The sequence below is a fragment of the Myotis davidii genome, unplaced genomic scaffold, assembly GCF_000327345.1.
Source record: "Myotis davidii unplaced genomic scaffold, ASM32734v1 scaffold59, whole genome shotgun sequence".
Lineage (NCBI taxonomy): Eukaryota > Metazoa > Chordata > Mammalia > Chiroptera > Vespertilionidae > Myotis > Myotis davidii.
Genome location: NW_006293001.1, coordinates 5,384,540 through 5,406,977, shown reverse-complemented (window position 1 = coordinate 5,406,977; position 22,438 = coordinate 5,384,540). Strand labels below are relative to the sequence as shown.

Below are 22,438 nucleotides of genomic sequence, written 5' to 3'. Positions count from 1 at the left end.
TATGTAGATAGTATTTTCTCAATGTATAGAATTTTAAATGCTTAACTAGTTTCCTGGGGTATAAAATCATGATTTAAAACCACAGCAATAAAATTCTTTATGGATCCAGTGAATAGAGCATATAAGGAAGTATATCATAATCGGTAAGTTGTCATAATGTAATGACAGTCTAAGCTTTAAATATAAATGCAGGTAAATTTACAACTTTTATGTAGTTGATATAATATTTTTATAACTTTCCTATGACAAAATTGTGGCCTATGAAGATTATAATATGAAAAAGCCTGATTCTTCAATTATGAAGAATTAATCTTATATCAACCTCAATAGGGAAAGGAGCTTCCCACAGGACACTTTTTAGTGAAACGAACACTAACCTACCAACTATGTTTGAAGCTTTGGTGCATGAGGGTCTACAGATCTCTGAACATTTCTTAAGGAGCTTTACAGATTGTAAGTTTAAATAACTTATCCTTAGAATCAGAAAATTCCTGGATAACAGTGAAGTGATTCTCGTTGTAAAACAGGTTTGAGAAGAGAAGGCATGCAGAATTTTTTCCTTTTCTGTTTTCAAAAAACATGTTATGTCTCACAATACCAAGCGGATAGAGGTGAACTAACTCACTACTTAACCTCTTTACATTATGCTTGTGAATGCATAGTCTCTAGAGCCATTTAGAAAATTAATATTATGTGTATCCAAACATGTTAATCACATTCACCAATATTTATAATCCAAAGACAGTACCATAACAAAAATATGTATTGAGGTCAAAACTTAGTAAACAGTAGATCCAGTTGTCATTCAGATTAGCAGCTACGATTACTGGTGCTGTGAAGAGTTTGCTTTAAATAAGTATTTGTATTTAAATATAAGACATATATAGCAGACAAATATTATGAAAAACAATAAACATCTTAGAGTCATATTAACAGTGCTAAAATGAGAAGTGAAGGGTGAGTATATTTTCAAAAGTTTTCAAATAGGAAATTTCATGTGTATTTATGTGGGTATATACATATATACTATTAATTTCTTCTCTCAGATTTATTTATTGAGTGATTGTCTGCCAATATTTTAGAGAAACATTTTTGAAATATGTTTTTATCACTATAATACTAATTAAGTAATTCCTATTTATGCAGAAAAATGTGTTTCCTCATACAATTAAATAAGCTCTGTTAAGACAATAATTATTTATCAAAATGGAGAGATGAAATTATCTAAACACTATAATTCTGCCTGTAAGAGAAACACAGCGCAGCTGGTGCTGCTCAGTGGTTGAGTGTTAAACTGTGATCCAGGAGGTCACAGTTTGGTTCCTAATCAGGTCACATGCCCAATTCTGGGCTTGATCCCTAGTAGTGGGTGTGCAGGGGGCAGCCAATTGATGATTCTCTTTCATCACTGCTGTTTCTATCTCTCTCTCTCTCCCTTCCTCTCTGAAATCAATAAAAATATATTTCAAAAAAAAGAGTAACATAGAAATATAATTATTCATTTATTCACTCTTCATAAACTCAACAACGGTATTGTCTATTTTGTGCTTGGATTGTCTGGTATGTGTGTGTGTGTGTGTGTGTGTGTGTGTGTATACATTTTGGTATATATGTTTTTGTATATGTACAAAAATTATAATTTTATCTGTGGTAATTCATATATATAGATATCTATATCTATATCTATATGAACATATTTGGTGAAAACAAACAAGTAAAATGGACTAACCATTCTAGGAAATTTAGTGTGGAGAAATAATGCAAGAAATAAAGGCTGCATGGGAGATGGACCATGACCAGGCTCAAAATAAATCATTGAGCTTGAACTGGCCAAGAGGAAGAAGCATGAAACTTTTTATAAGTAAACTCAAAAAATATTTGTTTTTTTACTGGTTTTTGTATGCAGTTGTGATGTTATCATATTATGCAACTATGATATTCTTGCTAACACTCATTAAACATTATAGTGTCCAACCCATAAAACAGTGAAATTAGAAGGGGAGAGTTGTTGCCAAGTCTAAATAATTATCTAGCATTTTCTTCATAATACCAGAATTGGCTGCAATTCTATCCAGCAATAGCTTTCCTGGGATTTTCTTAAAAGAATAATGATATTAAAAGAAAAGTCCTTGAAGAAAATATGTCCACCTCTCCAAAAAATAGAGAATTTTAAAGGTAAAATTCTTGTACTATAATGATCCTATGAACCATCAGCCCAAAATGATGGCCTCGCTTCTCTCTGTAGCATAATCCAGGATAGGAGGTATTTCATTATAGAATTATATTTTGACTTAATTTTCATAATCTACTTAGTTGCACCTGGTTAACTTCACCCTCAAAGTAACATCACAAAAAGTATCATCTGGATACTACTCTTCAATTAGGTCGCATTATAACATATCAAACTATATTTGCATTATGATTTCAGTTAATCAAGAATTTTGAATCAAATTTTCTCCTGCGCTTAGGAAGACATTTAGGCATATTTTAGTAACACATTAACTCTTTCAGAAGGCTAGGGCAGAGTGACCCTTCCATTCAGCTACTAAAGCTAATGGAGGCTTTGAAACCATTAAGATGACCATGCACCGTTCTTTCATTCTGAAAGCTTTCCATTGCCTAGGTTTTGCTGTATGTCATGTCTTTGCATCAGTTTTCACAAAATGTTGCACATCCACAATGTCTTCCTAAGTGACCCCAGAGTACTTATTAGATATTTATTATTGTAACATTAAAGTGGTTCTTGCTAGCCACGTAGCATGTCACAGTGATTTATTTAATGGAGAGATCCACAGCCTGATCACATGTTGTATTAAGAATGTGCTCCTAATAAGTCAAAACAAATTCTGAGCAATGTCATTTATGAAGAAATTCCCATTTAGAAATCTTTAGCAAATATTAAACAGGAGAGAGAGAAAGAAAGAGAGATCATTTTTCTGCTAGTAAAGAAGTAAAGTAAGAAGAAGATTATGTAAGTCAGAGAAAAATATAGCTCGGAATTGAAGTCTAATGACTTTGACTAATGTTAATGAGCCATGCTCCCTTTCTAAAATTACAGAAACAGGGACAGTAGTACGGACAACTGGTAATGTTCTTTGCCCTCTGAAAATTTCCATTGGAAGAGGTGGACATTAGAACTTGACTAGATACATTTTAATTAATATAATCAGTAGTGGATGCCAGCATGCCAAACTTTTATCAAACTATTCTTGAGTTGGCCTGAGTATTGATGAATTAAATGCTTTTCATGTGGCATTCATAGGCAGAGATCATAAAACTAGTTAACCGGTATAATCCATCTTTCCCGGTCACCCACATTGAATGCTGCCTAAACTTTATTTTCTCTGAAGTCAGTCAGTAGTTACATTGTTTTGAACAGGACTTTAATTATGTTAAATTATTAGTACAGAATCATCAGTAATGTTAATGGAGTCAAATACCATTTTTTTCACACTCTGACAGAGCATTTCCGAATTAACTAATAAAAGGGGAGAGAAATCACATCTTTGCAATGGGGTTTTGTTTCCAGAAATTAAATGGAACCAGCTCCTCTGAAGGAAGCACCGTTGATGTTGCTCCGCCCCGAGAAGGTGAACAAGCTGAGGTTGAACCAGAAGAAGACCTGAAGCCAGAAGCTTGTTTTACTGAAGGTAAATTAGCTCTAATGCGATTGAATGTAATCTCCCTTCTTTCCTTACAGAGACCGAATATACCTCATTTGACAGAAATATTTCAAAGAAATGGTGAAGGCATGTTTATTCTTGTTTTCCTCTTTTCTTCCAAAAAGTTAATTTATCTATATTTCCGGATTATATTATAGCAGTGGCCATGCCTGTGCAATTAAGATGATTTGACATGTCTTTTTTTTTCCCCTCCAGAATATGGAAAAGTTAACCTTATGAGGTAAATGGCATTCTGGAATGTCATCTCACTGATACAGCAATGCCTTCAGACTCCATTGTCAGTGTGGTGATCTGATTTATAGCTGCTGCTGTAATTACACCCCATTCCGCCCTGGCTGGGTTAGCTCAGTCGATAGAGCAACCCAGGTTTGATTCCAGTCAAGGGCATGTATCTTGGTTGCAGGCTCCTCCCCGGCCTGGGCCCTGGTAGGGGTTCGTGCAAGAGACAACCAATTGATGTGTTTCTCTCACATCAATGTTTCTCTCTGTCTTTCCCTCTCTCTCCCACTCTCCCTAAAAATCAATGGAAAAATATCCTTGGGTGAGGATTAACAAAAGAAAGAAATAAATTTAAATACACCTCGTCCCTTACAGTTTAAAATGTGCTTAATTTGTGCTGTGACCAGAGCTGTTAGGGGCTGTAGCTGTGTTGGAGAGCTTTGTCAGGGAGAAGAGTAGTTGTTCTCACAGCAACCACTACAGCGTCTTGCTTATAAATCAATAGAGATTTTCTGATTCAGTGTGATTGAATTAAATCTGATGAGGAGAAGCTCAGAGAGTTAGAGCAGAAGAGTAGATGGAAGTTAGAAATACAGAAACATGAAAGCAAAGAGGGGGAAGACAAAGGAATAGAGATACTGATTGACAAGATGACTCATAGGTGTGACTAAGAAAAGCACTGAGGCTGAAAATAAATTAGCTTGGAAAAACTGACAGTGGCCAATACTGGGGAACACATAGGGATTTTCTGTGCATGAAAAAAGGGAAATGAAAATCCAGGATCGCATCAAAAAAGGAATAAGCAATTTGAACATGTAGTTTTTCCCTAATCCTGACAAGTACTATTTTCATCAATGGCCTTGAGGCACAGAGATCCGAACTAGTGTTAAAGAACGAACCCATTTATACTTATGCAACTTTTGGCAAAGTAATTCCTTGAATTCTAGGAATTGATGATTCATTATACTGGAGGGGTGCTAAAGATAACTAGGTAATGAAGTAACCAGTTACCCTATAAAATGATGATTTAAGACTGAGATGGGAGTAACAAAATTTATTTTTTCCTAATTAAAAGTAAAATTTATTTTCCTAACTTATTTCATTTACTCTTATCTTTTAGGGTGTATTAAAAAGTTTCCTTTCTGTCAAGTAAGTACAGAAGAAGGCAAAGGAAAGGTCTGGTGGAATCTTCGGAAAACCTGCTACAGCATTGTTGAACACAACTGGTTTGAAACTTTCATTGTCTTCATGATCCTCCTTAGTAGTGGTGCTTTGGTAAGTCAAATGCATGTTGGCAAGAATCAGGTCTTAGTAAAATAGCTTATTTTCTGAAAATACCAAAAGCATACACTGAGTTTAAAAAACAAATGAGCCCTAGCCGGAGTGGCTCAGTGATTGAGAGTCTACCAATGAACCAGGAAGTCACTATTCAATTCCTTATCAGGGAGCGTTGACTGCGTTTCAAACTCAGTCCCCCAATGGGGGGCGTGCAGGAGGTAGCCAATCTATGATTCTCTCTCATCATTGATGTTTCTACCTCTCTCTCCCCCTCCCTTTCTCTCTGAAGTCAATAAAAATTTTAAAAATTTTTCAAAAAGCAAGTGAGATATACCTGTGCCTTGCAGAGCTTGGCATCTAGGGTTTAACTTTGCAAAATTCAGTACAGAATAAATCTCATGACGAGCCAGATGGACTTTCTCATCTGGTGTTTATCTAACAGATGTTCTCCTCACTGAGAAAACCATTTCCAGAGACATTCTGTAACTATGCTACCTTCCATATCAAATACCATCCACTTGTCCCTAAAAATCATACTAACACTTAGGGAATAAAAACTGTATCTTGATTTATTTATGTCTAATCAATTTATTCTTTCAAAATAAACCAGGTCCTTCAGGGAAACATTCAAGGTCGTGTTGGAATAAGTCAGGTCTTCCCCTCATTAACAAAACTTCTAATTATTTTTCTCAGTGTATATTACTTCTCTAAAAGCATGTCTTTGTAGCAGTAATTGAAATAGAGATTTGGTATGAAAGCAAGGAAGAAAGCACATACTAAATCAGTAAAGATATTGACATTTATTTGACCACATTTTCCATTAGTTTTAGTTTTTAAATTTTGCCTGATATCCAATGTTTGTCCGATATTAGCTAATACTTATCAAATTATTGCTGTGTGACCAGTATTATACTAAGCGATTTTATCAAATATATGGGGAAGGCAAGCCATTCAAATAAAATTCTCCATTCACAGGCTTTTGAGGATATATACATTGAACAACGGAAGACTATCAAAACCATGCTCGAATATGCTGACAAAGTCTTCACTTATATATTCATCCTGGAGATGCTTCTCAAATGGGTAGCTTATGGATTCCAAACATATTTCACAAATGCCTGGTGCTGGCTAGATTTCTTAATCGTTGATGTAAGTATACTGATTAATTTTTAGAGAATGATCTCTTAAATAGCAAGTTTGACATTTCATATATATCTATAACTAAAACCTTGACTTTTGAGAACTTAGTTTCACTAATCCTGACACAATTATGCAGTTACCTTTTAAAATATGTATAATAGATACAAAAATTAGAAAAGTCGCATGGAAAACAGAAGTCCTAGAAATGTGGACAGTGGTAACAGAAAATGCAGAAATATGTTCCATGCCACAAGAAGACAGCTCTTCTTTCTCTGAAAGTTTGGGACCTCAAATTCAGGAATAGCTAAAAAAATTTCTGCTAATTGACAGATCTAAGCATTTATCTTATTAACAGTTAAATTAAAGTAAGATCAAGGAAGTAAAATCAAGACAAGCTTTGGGGCCAGGCATTGTGAGAACTACCTCTTACACTTACTAGGGAACATGTTATTAAATAATATTAAAATAAACTATACTGTATTCATTCAGTCACATACACACAGAGACAGTGAAATGCATTTCTAGTCTTAAACCAGTAGTTATATAGCCCAGTAGTAATCAAATATTTAGCACGCAAAGAGTTAGGTGTAGGAGTCTTGCTCTAAACTGATTATCCTGGGGTGAGTAGTCATAGGAATGTTGGCAGTGGTGGAATCTGTTTAACTTGCAGTCTATTTTTTTTTTATTTTTTATTTTAAGCAATGTAGTAGCACTGGGGCAAAATGATAGTTACCTGGTGTTTTGTAGTCTGTGATATTCCATTGCACAAGGCTTCACAGCCTCCCAGCAAGTACCTCTAGCTGTTTCGTAGCAATCATAAAGCACTTTATTTTTAGCTCTAACACTTGGCACTATAAATCAATGATTGTCATAGGTGTGCATTCATTCTTTGTATCATTTTTGACAAGTATGGGCTTATCTAAATTCTACTTTCCTTTCTCTCACACATACATACTCATAATTCTATAACCAAAATGTGTTTAACCCTTTGAGTTGAAAAGAAATCTGCTGCTGAGTCACTTTTAATAGACCAGAAATAACTTCCAATTTCCATGGCTGGTCTTTAATGATTAATAGAGATGAGTCTCAATATTGTCCTGAAAAGTTATCCATCAAAGTTAAGTTTAATATTCTCATATTCTGCAGCTGGAAAGGACCTTAAAGAATATCCAGCCTTTATTCTAGATAGTTTTCTGAAGAGTTTATTCTAAACTGAAGCCTCAGTTTAAAGAATTTTCCTAAAATAACACAACTTAGTAACAAAGCTGAGATTAGTGTCCAAATTTTCTAATTCTAAATTCAGTGTTCCTTACCCGCCCCCACTCCCAGATTTCATATCTAACTTGTACAAATGTAATATTTTTTTCAGACTGGCCTTGGGATTTAGCACTTATAATCTCTAGCTTCTCCCTGAAATGATGAAACACTAAATATATTTAAGAATCTTCTCTTGTTCGAAAAGATTTTGCCATGATTTAAGATAATCCACAAATGTGATAGAACTCCACAAAACTCTGAAGTTTCCTGAATATTTACATTTACTGAAAAAATGTACATTCACTGAAATACTTACTACATTGCATTTTTAGTATTTCCATGTATTTTCCTCATGCAGAAGACATGAATACCATGCAAAAATCTCACAAGAGCAGGGGTATTGTATCATCTTTGTATCCTTAACCACTTTATGTAAATGGTTATTCAGGTGTCTATTAAATAATGTCAAAAATGAATAAATTAATGAAAAAGAATGGTTCCCAAAAAATTACTTTCCTTTTAGTGGGACTGAATTAATAGATTAGAACTGGGTACTTACAGCCTTCTGTCATTGGGTAAATTATATTATCTTAAATGGGTTTATTTTCTTCTTTCTCCTAGCGCAGGAACTGAAATATATGAATTACTGTAATCTCAGATAACTATTTTTTCTCAGACCACTAGGCTAATGTAAATGTAGAGTCAAAACAGTTTTTGAAAGTATAAGTAAAATATATATAAAAGGGGTTCATAATCCACCAGGTATTTTTGCAGTATAAAAACTAAACAGCTATAGAATTTTTTTTAAAAAAAAATCTGAGGTATAAATGAAGTATGTCATACCTGAAGAAATATACTTTCAAACGTTGAAAAATTTACTTATGTAAAAAAAATGTACTCTATTTTATTCCCTACCTAAAAGTAAAAGTAAATTTTAGTGAGCTACCTGTCCAGCCTCAAAACATTCATTCAAATATTCTGAGCACTTTGTTATTGTAGAGAAAGGAGAGATAAATAAGAGAGATTCAGCTTGAGCTTACACTCTAATATCTTTTTTGCTGATCTGACAGGTGTAATTTTGATTCATTCATAACGGATGGCTATTGTTGTGTTGGCTGTTGTCATTATTTTGACAACTTGTGGGAAAAGAGGTCAGGGCCCATAAATGGTCAGGTATTGTTTTTAAACAATGCTTGTGGCACCTTGGTTGAAAGTCACTGTTCTATGGGAGTATAGAGCAAATAGTAGAGATATAAACAAATACACTCTAAAAATAAGTTAATAGATTGTGATTGCTGCTATTAAATAAAGCAGGATAATCGAATAGAGAATTACTACAAAGTGAGGAACAGGAGCAGAGTATTAGCTAGACTGCCTAGGGAAGGTGTCTTTGCAAAGGTAAATGATGAGGTAGGGTATCTTAGGCCACTTGGGCTGCTGTAACAGGATACGACAGGCTAAGCGACTTATAAACAACATAAACTTCTCAGTCCCAGATCCAGGCACTGGCAGATTCAGTCACTGGGGTGAGTGCTTCATGGCTCTTAGAAGGCTTTCTTCTTGCTGTGACCTCACATGGCTAAAGGAACAAAGGAGATCTCTGAGGTCTTCTTTGTAAGGGCACTAATCCCCTTCATGAGGGCTCTGCCCTTACGACCTGATCACCTTCCAAGGGTTCCCACCTCCAAATTTTATTACATTGGGGATTAGGCTTCAACATATCAATTTGGGAGCAGACATAAACATTCAGTCTGTAATAATGGGCCAGTCATTCAAAGGCCAATCTGAAGGTCCTAGAATGAGTGTGAGCAGAGGACACTCAAGAAACAGAAAGAAAACTATTGGGCTTGTGTGTGAGGGAACATGGGTAAGAATGATAGAAACTGACTTAAGAAAGGTACCTAAAGGCCATGCAAGAAGTTGTGTGTTTTTATTGTAATTTATTATATATTGTGTATATTAAGTAATTTCGTGTGTATTAACTATAGTTACAATAGGAAGCTCAGGGAGGCGTGTGTGCAGGGATCTGATCTATAGTTTCAAAATGATCATATCTTGATGGGGAAAGAATGGCAGACTCAAAACAGGGAGACCAACTAGAGAATTATATTGATAATCAAGGAAAGAGAAGACTGTGTCAGACTGAGGTGATGAGACTGAATGATGGACTGGATGTGTGGTGTGAAGAAAAGGGAGGCTTCTACAAATAGATTTTCTCTCAACCCGGGGCTGAACAAACAGGTAGAGAATGAAGCCATGAACCGGAATGGGGAAGATCAAAACACATTTGACCAGGCGGGCAGATGGTAGGTGGAAGAGGAATGTACTAAGTTTGAGATGCCAATTAGACATTTAAGAACATATGTGGACTTTTCTATAAGTCTTGAACTCTAGAGAGAAGCCAGGACCTGATTATGAATTTAGGAGTCATTAGGTTATAAATGGCATTTGAAGCCTTGAACCTGGATTAGACAGAGAATGTACTAATTAAGAGCCTTTCCTAATAGTAATTAAAACTAATAACCCTAATTTAATGCTTACTGTGCACAGTTGCTACTAAAAGCACTTTATATATGTACTCATTTAATCTTCAAAACTGTATGAGTTAGAAACCATAATCACTCTCTTTTTGCAGATGGGGAAACTGAGACAAAGAAAAGTCGTTGTTACTTGCCTAAGTAAATATAGCTAATAAGAGGCTAAGATGAATTTTGTACTCAAATAGTCTGACTGTGCTCCCAACCCCTACATTATAAAACTTATTGTCAATATCTCTTTTGAGTTATAAATTATTTGTTAATCCTCTTAACACTCATGTGATGTAAGCCTTATTATCACTATTTTGCTACTGAGAAAATGAGGTTTGGAGGGGTCGGACACCCAGTAAGTGGCAGAGCAACCTGTCTCTAGCACTGTGCTCTTTGGCCCATATTTGCAGTAGGGCACACCTATTGGAAATGTTGCACTAGTCAAAGAGTCCCCACATTGTACTCCATGGTGGAGTGGCAACAATTGCTAATATGAACACACCTGCTTGTTCAGCTGGAGCTTTTGTGAAGAGAATTAGGTTAAATTAAAAGAACTTCCAAAGGAACTGAATAACATAACTTATTGTCATTTCATGTCAATTTCTGACCTCTCTGCAGACATACTTTCATGTAAACAGTTTAGTGTGTGCTTTAGCTTTTGCTATAAATGTCTCCTAGTAGGAATGATTCGCTTTGTTCCTTTTTTGGGAAGGGTGCAATTCTCTTTTAGCATCATCGATTTGTTAATAAGAAAACTTTCTCACTGCCCATGGTTAATAGATTCTCCTATTAACAGTATAAAATTCTGTATTTCATTCTTTAAAATGTCATGACTTTTAGCACAAAGAGAGTTTAAGTAAGTCTTTAATTCTAGTCTTTCCTGAAACCACAACGCACCTTTCTAAATGCTTCCTAGATAATACCTACTTTTACTCCTTCTGTATGAGTACATTCATTTTCTTTTCTCTCTATTCATGCATTTCTTCCTGAATTCCATGATTAGTCTGATGGTGGTATATCTATAAAACTATACCCAATGTCATCTTCAACCTACCCTTCTCTATCACTCCTCACAACCAGACGATCAGCAAATTTTTCATGTTACCAAATAAAAAATAAATTGGGGACCTGGGTCCTCCTCTTTAGCACTAACACCATATGACTAACTGGACCAAGAAATGGCTTACCAAATGTCCTCTGAACCTCCAGTCATAACCTCATAAAGTCTCTCTCCTAGAAAGGTCCCTCTTTCTAAGGGATATGGTATCAGCTCATCATCTAGGATTCTAAGTAGTGACAGAAAAGGCAGATAAGAGTTCCCTTATATAATATTAATAAGAGCTAACTTTTGCCATAAATCTTTTAATCTTCACAACAACCACTGAAGCATCTACTGTTATGATCCCAATTTTGTAGATGAGGAAAATCATTATGTAAAATGTCAAAAACAATTCCTATTTTCCCAGAAATAAAAGGGTTAAACCCAAGGATAGATACATAGTTACCCCATAAACAGAAGTATTTTTCTAGTAGTGTACTGATTAAGGATAATGTATCCATAAACAAAAATACTGTGATTTATCTTTCAGCATGAATACAGTATTATTTTGCTTTAACCATCTTGAAATTATTGAATTATAGAATTTCAGACAAGGAAGTAAACTTAGAACTGACCTGGTTCAAGGTGGTTGTTTTCTTTGTGATTTTTTTTAAGGTGTTAATAATATTTATATGAAATCCCTGTGGAACCCATGGGTCTGTGGGCCATACAGCAGCCCAAAGTATAGCACCACCGGACTCTGCTCATCTGTTCCCCAGGGATGAACACTTATAGATTAACTCCAGCTTCCCACTGCCAAAAAAAAATTATAATTAAAAACAAATGGTATAATGACCAAAATATTTGCTTTTTATAGCTTGTGAGCATTGTGGATTTTCTAATCATGTACAAAGTTAAAGACAAATAAATAAACTGTAAAAGCCTAAGATAGAAGTAGAGGGATGTCAAAGGCAAAGAGGCAACTCCTGGCTTATAAACTCCCCTTACATAAAAATGAGCTCTCATTCCTGACTGATATTGCATAGGAACTGTTCTTTACTTCTCACAGACACTGGATATGCGTCACTCCATTCTTGCCGTAAACCTTACCCATCCTAGTTGATCAAATCCCACCAGCTCCAGCATCCCTCACCTCCCTTCTTCATCAACAACCCTTTGCCAGCACCCCCATGGCAGCTTTGCACCTGACCCTCACCAGTATCTGAACCCTGTTTCAGCAGCTGCCTAGCATAAAGGACAAAATGACCGTCCTGGGGTGGAAGAGAGGAGGTGTATACTAAGTGTCCTGAAGCTCCAGGTGCCCTTGCTCTTAAGAAATATTGATTTAGTCTGCATGCTAGTTGAGCCCGAAGGCACTATTAATGAAAACCCCTGCATTTCATGATGTGTTAAAGAGGCCTTTTGTGGTCTCACAGGTCTCACAGTGTAGATTATTGTTTCTATGTTCTGACTTCTACTGCTGATACAGACTTTACTCTGTAAATTGTGAAGGTGCATTACTCCCGTCTGTTCTCCTGCAGAGCTGTAGAGAGGTGGATGAAGGGACTCGTTTTCCTGTGGAGACTTTCAACCAGTTCTGTTTTCAGTGCCATCCATTACCTCCCTATTTGAGAGGAATTTGGTGCCTCCAGGTTCAGCTCCTTTTGAGAGGTCATTGAAACAACTTGACTTCTGCAGGCACTTGGGTTTCTGCTTGGCTGAGAAAATAATCATTCTTGTGCTCTCCAGAGTCCAGAATTTATTTGTATTGTATTAAATTTATTGTGGTGACGTTGGTTAATAAGATTATATAGGTTTCAAGTGTAAATATCTATGATATATAATCTGTATATTGCATTGTGTGCCCACCACCCAGAGTCACATCTTCTATCACTATATATTTGGTCCCCTTTGCCCTTTATTACTTCCCCAGTCTCCTTCCCTCTGCTAACCACCATTTTGTCTGTGTCTGAGTTTCAGTTTTATATCCCACATATGAGTGAAATCATGTGGTTCTTAGCTTTTCCTGAGTGACTTACTTGACTTAGCATGATATTCTCAAGGTCCATCGACGTTGCAAATGGCAGTACTTCATTTTTGCTTATCCAATTATTTATTGATGGATATATATTAAAATTGTATAGTTCAAGCCCGGCTGGTGTGGCTCACTGGTTGAGCATTGACCTATGAACCAGGAGGTCACAGTTGAATTGCTAGTCAGGACACATGCCCGGGGTGTCGGCTCCATCTCCAGTAGGGGGCAGCCGATTGGTGATTTTCTCTCATCATTGATGTTTTTATCTCTCTCTCCCTCTCCCTTCCTCTCTGAAATCAATCAAAATTACATACACTTTTAAAAATTATATATTTCAAAATTATCTTAAAGAATATTAAGGTTTTCAACAATAGTTAACTCAATAAAGTGAGTTTTTGCATTACACAAAATGACATGAGGCCCATTAAAATAAAGGCAATTCAATAATTCCCAGCTTCCCCAGCAACACACCGAGCCACCCATTCCAATGTCGGGTGGTTATATGTCAGTGGCGCCTCCTAGCTTTTGAACCCACAACTTCCTAACCTGCCAGTACCTTTGGATTCTGGCTATTGCCATTTTCATTTCCATTCAAAGCACGAACCTCCTTACTTTAGGGTTTTGAAAAATCTGCAGCCATTTACCTTTAAATAAAAGACTAAGTTGGGAAGGTGGAGGAAGTCTTCAGTAAGAAGCTCCAGAAATAAAAAGAGGTTGTTAAAGCCTCCTGAGGCAAAGAAACCAGAATATAGAAGGCTGTGTGTTCTCTAATAACTTTCCCATCTTGCCCGTCTTCTGCGGCAGCAAACACTAGACAGAAATGAATAGCTCAATAAATTATCCTGCCAGTAGTCAATTTTAATTTCAAGTCATTTATTTTCTGTTCAATTTTGTGAGATGTATGCTAAATTAAACAATGAGGGGACAGTGGCTCCAATTGTGTCTGCCCTCAAAAGATTGTTGGTAGGTTCACTTATTATCCATTTCCAATAGCATCTTTCACAAGAAATTAAATCCTAACGCCCTTACGCCGTCCAATGGATGCACTGACTTGATTACATGGCAAATGCCTCCACTATGCATAACCAAGATACTGCATAAATTCAGGAGAGAAACATGGTTCCTAATCAATGATATTAAGCACAGAACTATGGAGGATATGGCTTTTATACCAAAGCCTGAATTATTAATGGTATACAGGGTGTCCTAAAAATGTATAGCTCAATTTTGAAAATGAAATATATTTTAATAAACACTACCTTTATATGTATTCAAAGTGTGTGTATACATTTTAGAAGAATACCCTATCTATGCAGAAATAAAAAAAAAAGGGCTCCATGGGCGAAATATCTAATCAGAAGAGTTTCCAAATGTTTATAAAAATGAGCAAGGACTCCGGTTTCACTGGTAAGGAAAGCAATAGTATGAGATGAGGCTGGCCATGTAAGATGATCCCACGATGTGGAAGATGAAAGCTGCCAAGATATGTCTGAAGTTTTACATGGTTGCCATTGAAGATTAGGCCATATCCGATGCCCTCAGCCAGCAGTTTATCTCTTGGTGGACTGATGAATAACATTTCCTTTTGTAGGTTTCTTTGGTCAGCTTGGTCGCTACTGCACTCGGCTACTCAGAACTCGGTGCCATCAAATCCCTCCGGACACTAAGAGCTTTACGACCTCTAAGAGCTTTATCCCGGTTTGAAGGCATGAGGGTAAGAACGCCAAGAGCTCTCTGGTGACTCATGTCAGAATTAAATGTAGGTTATGATGTAGATACAGAGTGGGGTCATATTGTCTTGAAATTTATTTAATAGAATTACAAGGTTTCAGAGCAGGAATATTAGAGATCACTGAGCCTAGCCTGAAATTGAAACAAGCCTTCAAAAAACTGTGGCAGAAGGAAGACTAGAGTCCAGGTCTTCTGACAAAAGTTCAAGGATGTTTCCAAAAACCATTTATTTCTTTTCTTTGCCTATACACATGGAAATGACTATTTACTACTGACATTCATCCTAGGAGGGTTTTGTGGGCTTTTTTCCCTTCAATAGGTAGTTTGATTCCTCAAAAATTACGGGTGATGAATGAAAGGTAAAATGGTTTTTGTGTGCTTTTACTTTTTCAGTTAACATCAGTAATAAAAATAGTTGTTAAACAAGAAAACAACACTAAATTGTACCCTCTGACAAAACCTATATATCCAAAGAAAACAAAGTAGGGGGTTAGGATAATTAAAGATTGCAGGCAACCCCTGGGGTTGCTTTATAGATCTCCCTTTTAAGTGAGCATTCTGAATGAGGTTCACTTTTTCTATAGCACTAGTATTTTCCTCTCTTGCGCTCCTCCTTAGTGTATATTTTATGCATCTAAACATACAGTACACACTTGTATACACATCCACTTGCAACAAACTCAAAATACTATTTAGCACAGAGGCCAGCTTTGTTTAATCCAACTTATAAAAGCACATGGATATAGAATTTCTTCTAGGCCATAGGGCTGTTATGTTAGGAGGAAGTGTGGATACTAAAAGCACCTCAGCCCTGACTTTGAGATTCGCTCTTGAGGGTGAATTAAACCACTCTCAGACTTTTCAGATCATTGCAAGGAAAGAAATACTCGGTTTGTACATTATAATTTTATTATACTGAGAGTTGATAATGGAAGTCACAAGATAATATTAATAAAAGTACACAGTTTCAGGTTCTTTTCACACCAATTTTTTACCATTACTGACATTATGTAAGCCCTCATTTGGTTGTATGGCTTCATATTAATAATTCATTTTTGAGGGGACATAGCAATTAAATGAAACAAAAAATATATATTTGCTTTAATCTGAGAAAAAATACTCTGTCATTTTTAATTCAGTCATATGGCAAAATTAACATTCCAGCTATAAAATATGGTAAAATATATAATGCATTTATTTGGTGACAAGAGAATTTGTGGAGGTAATTTTACACAAATTTTAGTAACATAAAACCAGATTTCAGTATAATATATTTGACTTAATTTCTAAAGGAAATCAAATTCAAGTAGCATATGACAGTTTTGGATTCCAGGTTTTGATGTCAATTTTAAATTCTTTGGTGTTGATTTCTAAGATAATATTTATAACATCCTATATAATAAAACACTAATATGCAAATCAACCAAACGGCAGAATGACTGCTCGCTATGACGCACACTGACCACCAGGGGGCAGATTCTCAATGCAGAAGCTGCCCCCTGGTGGTCAGTGCAATCCTACGGGGGAGCGCTGCTCAGCCAGAAGCCTTGCTCACGGCTGGCCAGCACAGCGGCGATGGTGGGAGCCTCTCCCACATCCGCAGCAGTGCTAAGGATGTCCCACTGACAGCTTAGGCCCGACATCCCCCAGGGGCTCCTGGACTGTGAGAGGGTGCAGACTGGATGAGGGGACTCCCTCCCCCAGTGCATGAATTTTGTGTACTAGGCCTCTAGTTTTTAAATAAAACAATAGTTTCACTTAGTGTAAATGCTTAAAAAATAGTCCATTATAAACCAGATTCTATTAAGAAAAGATACTGTTGATAGCCCTAGAGATTTCAAAATACATCTGAATCTCTTCTGAATTAGAGGAAAGATGACTATGACTGAATTTCTCCTTAATGAAATAGGTCAGCCTGCTGAAGTGACATGTGCCACAAAGTGAACATTTAAGAGAGTTGGAATAATAATGATGGGGACACATTCAGTACTTTCATGTCCAGAGATAAATTTCATCTCATTTCCTAATATATTTTTTAAATTGAATTTATCAGTAGGAGGGAAAAAAAAGACTTTGCAAATTCCTAATCCTGTTTTTACATCCATGACAAGTTAACGTGCTGTGGATACAGATTTAATGCATCATTAATACTTTGCTTATTTGTAAAAGGTTTAATCACATTTTCCAGTAATCAATCATCTATTAACACTCTTGAAAATAAAAATGTATTGCTGAATGATGATTATTTATTTTGTTGGTACTTAATGTATCTTTTTTTTTCTCTTTTTACCCAGCATGCAAACATTTTCTGACTCCATCTGACTATATTAGGTTTTGTTTATTTCTTTTCATGCTTTGACATATTGTTTTCCTTAAATCCTTTAGCTCTTTAGTTATGTTTTTTTTTCCTTCATCAAATATGTCCTAGAAAATACTAGAAGAAACAACTTGTCCATCTAGATTTTTATTCTATTTTCACACCCATTTTAGTATTAAATAAATGAAAGGAATGGTTTCCATTTTAACGAGTCGTAAGCTGCCTTATCCTCGTTTCTTCTTCTAGGTGGTTGTGAATGCTCTTATTGGCGCAATTCCCTCTATCATGAACGTGCTCTTGGTTTGTCTCATCTTCTGGCTGATCTTTAGCATCATGGGTGTGAATTTGTTTGCTGGCAAGTTCTACCATTGTGTTAACACAACAACGGGTAAAATCTTTGAAGTTAGTGAAGTCAACAACTTTAGCGATTGTCAGGCTCTTGGCAAGCAAGCTCGGTGGAAAAACGTGAAAGTAAACTTTGACAATGTTGGTGCTGGATATCTCGCATTGCTGCAGGTGGTAAGTGGCTGCTGCGTGAGTTTTGAAAACATTTTCAACATGTTTCAGTTAAGATCATCGCTCTGATGGTCTTTGAATGATTAATATCTAACAGTACAAAAGCAGTTGATGATAACACCTATACTACAAGCTTGACTTGACTATAAAGATGTTTTGCAATTATTTTATCATGTATTTTCCCCAGAGTTCAGTTTTTAGTGTGTTTTAAAGTGATTTTATATCTCTGCTTCCTCTATTTCCTTATAATATTATGGAGCACTACTGTGCCATTAGCATTTCTAAGTTTTTGTAGCAATCATTACCAAAGGAGCAATCTTATGTATTAAAATAACAATGTATACTAGTATATTGAGTAATGAATTAAATGGATGGATTATTAGCCATATAGCTAATTATTCTAACATATAAAGAGTATGGTTCTAATATATGTGAAAATGCAAACTTATGGAGTGAATTTAAAAATGAGTAATGTTTAATAATTTTGACTTAATTGACAGTATATTAACTAATCGATAATTACTTAATGAAAATGACTGAATTATGTTTAAACATGTCACAGGTTGAAGCACAGAGCACACCTTAAGTATGAAAAAAGATTTGAGATGGAGATGGGGTTTTTACGAATCAAGCATCTAGTTAAATTTTAGCTTAAAAAAAAAAAAAAAACCTTCCAAGAGAAACAAAGAAAACAATTCTCACACTCAAAATAAAATCTTGTTCTACTTCAGTTTCATTTCTTCATTCAACTCCATAACATTGTACAAAAATTTATTTGTAATAACACTATCATGTTTTCATAAGGTAAAATGCATATTCTTGGATTAGGTTTTTATGCAGAATTTAAATATATATTGTTTACAGGCCACATTTAAAGGCTGGATGGACATAATGTATGCAGCTGTTGATTCACGAGATGTAAGTGTCGCTTAAAACTATTTATAGCTACTAGATATTTCATAGTGAACATCTGTGATAATTTAACTGAAAGGCCCAGAATTTTATATTAGACTAGAGGCCTGCTACATGAATTCATGCATGGGTGGGGTCCAGCTGGCCCTGATCGGGGCCCATTGAGCTGGGCCGGCAGGGCGGGGGGGACTGTGGGCAGTTGGCCGGCAGCCCTGCCCTCTGGTTGAACTCCTGGTTGATGGGACAATTTGCATATTAGCCTTTTATTATATAGGATATTATCAGATCATTTACAATCATATGTAGAAATGTCCTTTTAAGATCATACACTTCAATGTAGATATTTTTGGTTAATATATGTCTATTTTATGTATCTAAAATGAAAAGATACATAACTTCCTAGAAAAAAAAAAGATATCTAACTTCTTGGATCAGAAGGTGTAAAATTGATCCAGCAAATGAAACTGTTAAGATTAGGAAGGGTCTCTCCCTCTCCCTGGTGAGTATGATAAACAACTCGGGTCTGGGAAACAACTTCCAAAAATACCATGATAAAAGCAAGCAAGTTTCAAGGAAATTCAATTTTAAAAATAGGAATAAAAATAATTCCGCAGAGCATATCGTTTATGCCGAATTTTCCTCTGAGAAGTTGATGCTCTGTTATTAAAGCCGTATCTCCAAGAGCCAGCATTTCCATTTCCAAACCCAAACTGAAAATACTGCAAAAATATATATGACTAATAAAAGGCTCAAAATGTTTGCCCTGTTTTTACCACTGTTACTTACTCTAATAATATGTACAGATATGCCACAATGGGAAACCAGATGCAAGAACACTCATAAAAATTACAAACTTTCCTTATCCTTCATCACAACAATTTGAAAAAGAATTGTTTTTGCAAACTACCGTTTCAGGTCAAGGCAAAAGTAGCTCTATATTAAGTAACAACACTCATCAAATTGTTATTCAGTTAAGTATTTACTGTGTTTTAAATATTTTCTATTTTTAATATTATTTAGGTTAAACTGCAGCCTGTATATGAAGAAAATCTGTACATGTACTTATACTTTGTCATCTTTATCATCTTCGGGTCATTCTTCACTCTGAATCTGTTCATTGGTGTCATCATAGATAACTTCAACCAACAGAAAAAGAAGATAAGTATTCCTCAGCTCTCACCTCTCTCCATTCTGAGCTTTTCTCTGTTATATATGAACACTCACAGTTATGACAGACTTAGATCATTTTTATGTTCTTTTCCATTCACTATATGGTCAGTTCAGGTGCAGAGGAATCCAGCTCTAGTCACTGGCTCCTCTCCCGGGGCATCCTCTGCAGATCTGCTAATAGTGTCTTGCTGACCCAAAAATATGGCCACTGCCTCAAAACATCCAGTGGGCCTCCAGTGTTTTATCCTTGCTTACGAAGCATTTCAGGGATGATCTCCACCCAGTTTTCCAGCCTCATTTTCTCCATAACATATTTTCTATATCCACTTCCCTAGTCCTCAGTCACTGCCCACCCACCATCAACACTACTATCATTTTCTACACTCACGGCTACATGGATTTTCTGCCCTTTTCTAAACAAGCCATGCTCTTCTACCTTCATGACTTTATGTAGAATATGTTCTCTGCCTGGATTTCTTTGCTTAGCAAACCCTGAACCACCCTCTAAGGCAGTGGTTCTCAACCTTCTGGCCCTTTAAATACAGTTCCTCATGTTGTGACCCAACCATAAAATTATTTTCGTTGCTACTTCATAACTGTAATGTTGCTACTGTTATGAATCCTAATGTAAATATCTGATATGCAGGATGGTCTGAGGCAACCCCTGTGAAAGGGTCATTCAACCGCCAAAGGGGTTGCGACCCACAGGTTGAGAACCGATGCTAGGGTTTAGCTTAAGGGTACTCTCCTATACAAAGCCCATTTCCGAGTCTTGGAATTTATTGTTATCCCTGAAGTGCCTGCAATGCGTGTTTGTTGACACTGTATCTTATATCTATGAAAGTCTGATACCAGATACATTGTTTAGCATACAGGAGGTGCTCAAAAATTGTTGATTATAGGAGCAAAACTGTCAACAGTGAAATGGTTTAAGAAAACGTTTTTTTCTTTCACGAAAATATATGAGACCTCTGATCCTCCTTCTAAACGTATTATAATCAAATTAAGATCCTGTACTAATCAGAGTTTTATGTGATTACAGGGTTTGCATAATATTTAAGTACTCAGAATTTCACATAAGTGGGAAAAGCAGAAAAATCTGTATGAAGCAGGGTAATAATCTATTTAAAAACGGAGAGAGGATTAAAGGAAAGACCCAGACATATTTTTGTAAAAGTGCTGTTGTAACACATGTTGGGATTGTAACCAATTTTATTCTGTGTCTTTACTTTGGAGGTCAGGACATCTTTATGACAGAGGAACAAAAGAAATATTACAATGCAATGAAGAAACTTGGGTCCAAGAAACCTCAGAAACCCATACCTCGGCCTGCAGTAAGAATGACTCATCTTTAAAATCCCAAAGCCTGATTTCCATAGGATGAAACTGGGCAGTGCTCTGGATCAGAGCATATTGTGTGATAGCACCAATACATGATATGACCTGATTGTGAGGTCCATGTTGTGTAACACAATTCACAACTGCTACACCCGATAAGACACTCAATAAGAATTACTAAGTTCTTTAAAAGGGGAAATGTTCTTTACAGTCTGTCAATTGAAAGCCTCCAACTAAAGGGTTCCAGGTAACTGCTTCCCACACAGGCTCAATGCTCCCACTGCTGCCAGCAATGCACTGGGATCCGGCTCCGGTGATATGTTACGGGTACCCTCTTGGCCTTTTAAGTAGATGGAGTTTTTCAGATTTCCCATCCCACACCACAGCCTCCCTCTATGCTGCTTATTCTCTTTATTCTTATGACTAAAAAATATTCTTAACACTTTTAGCAAGGAAAAGGATGCCATCAAAATAGTTTGTTTCACAAAATACCCACAACAAAAACATATTTGGAATGCATACTCTGTAGAGCTCCCTAATGATAAGAAGGCATGATAATGGGGTATCGTGCTCACAGAGCTGTACTCTAACTCATCTATCCTCTCAGATGTGTAATAAGGAAACTGAGGCCCACAGAAGGTAAATATCACACCCCAAGTCATAAAGCCTGTAATTGCTAGAACTGGGACTAGACAGGGTCTCCTGAATCCTATAAATGGCTTCACTTCACCATATGTTTAAGAGTAGTTAGAGCTGGGTAGGAGATGGGAGGAGGAGGTGCAGGGTACACAAAAGGGTGTGACCTGCTTAACTGAAGGTCATTTAAATATTTCAGTTAGAAGAGGTAGAATTAAATAGACAGTGACATATTTTGTGGGAGAGAGAGAGATAGAAAAAAGATACTATCAGTCCTAAAGTATTGATAAATGAATTGGAGTATTGTACACGTCTGTCTACATTAACCTCCTTTGTAAATATTTATTACTAGTTGCCATTATTTTTTATAAAAATAATCATAGTTATTAAAGTCAAGCAAAGCCCATACATATTATCAGCCAACCGCCACCAATTTATGCCTTATTCAGCTTTATCTTTCCACAGAACCTAAATAAACCAATTATGTTTTGCTCTTGTCAAATGACTTTTTCTTTTTCTTTTTTAATATGTTTTATTGATTTCAGAGAGGAAGGGAGAGGGAGAGAGATAGAAACATCAATGATGACAGAGAATCATTGATCAGCTGCCTCCTGCATGCCCCACACTGAGGATCGACCC

At 36.1% G+C, this 22,438-nt stretch overlaps 1 protein-coding gene across 2 annotated transcripts in view; it reads left to right on the top strand.

Moving 5' to 3' along the window:
• The window catches only part of SCN3A (sodium voltage-gated channel alpha subunit 3), a 111,362-nt gene that overhangs the window by 84,645 nt on the left and 4,279 nt on the right, over positions 1–22,438 (top strand). For both annotated transcript variants that reach the window (XM_006766509.2, XM_006766513.1), the window contains 8 exons: positions 3,530–3,650; positions 5,023–5,177; positions 6,156–6,329; positions 14,771–14,893; positions 17,474–17,746; positions 18,608–18,661; positions 19,676–19,813; positions 21,055–21,159. In XM_006766509.2, coding sequence (XP_006766572.1) covers positions 3,530–3,650; positions 5,023–5,177; positions 6,156–6,329; positions 14,771–14,893; positions 17,474–17,746; positions 18,608–18,661; positions 19,676–19,813; positions 21,055–21,159 — 1,143 coding nt within the window. The remainder of the gene's footprint in view (positions 1–3,529; positions 3,651–5,022; positions 5,178–6,155; positions 6,330–14,770; positions 14,894–17,473; positions 17,747–18,607; positions 18,662–19,675; positions 19,814–21,054; positions 21,160–22,438) is intronic.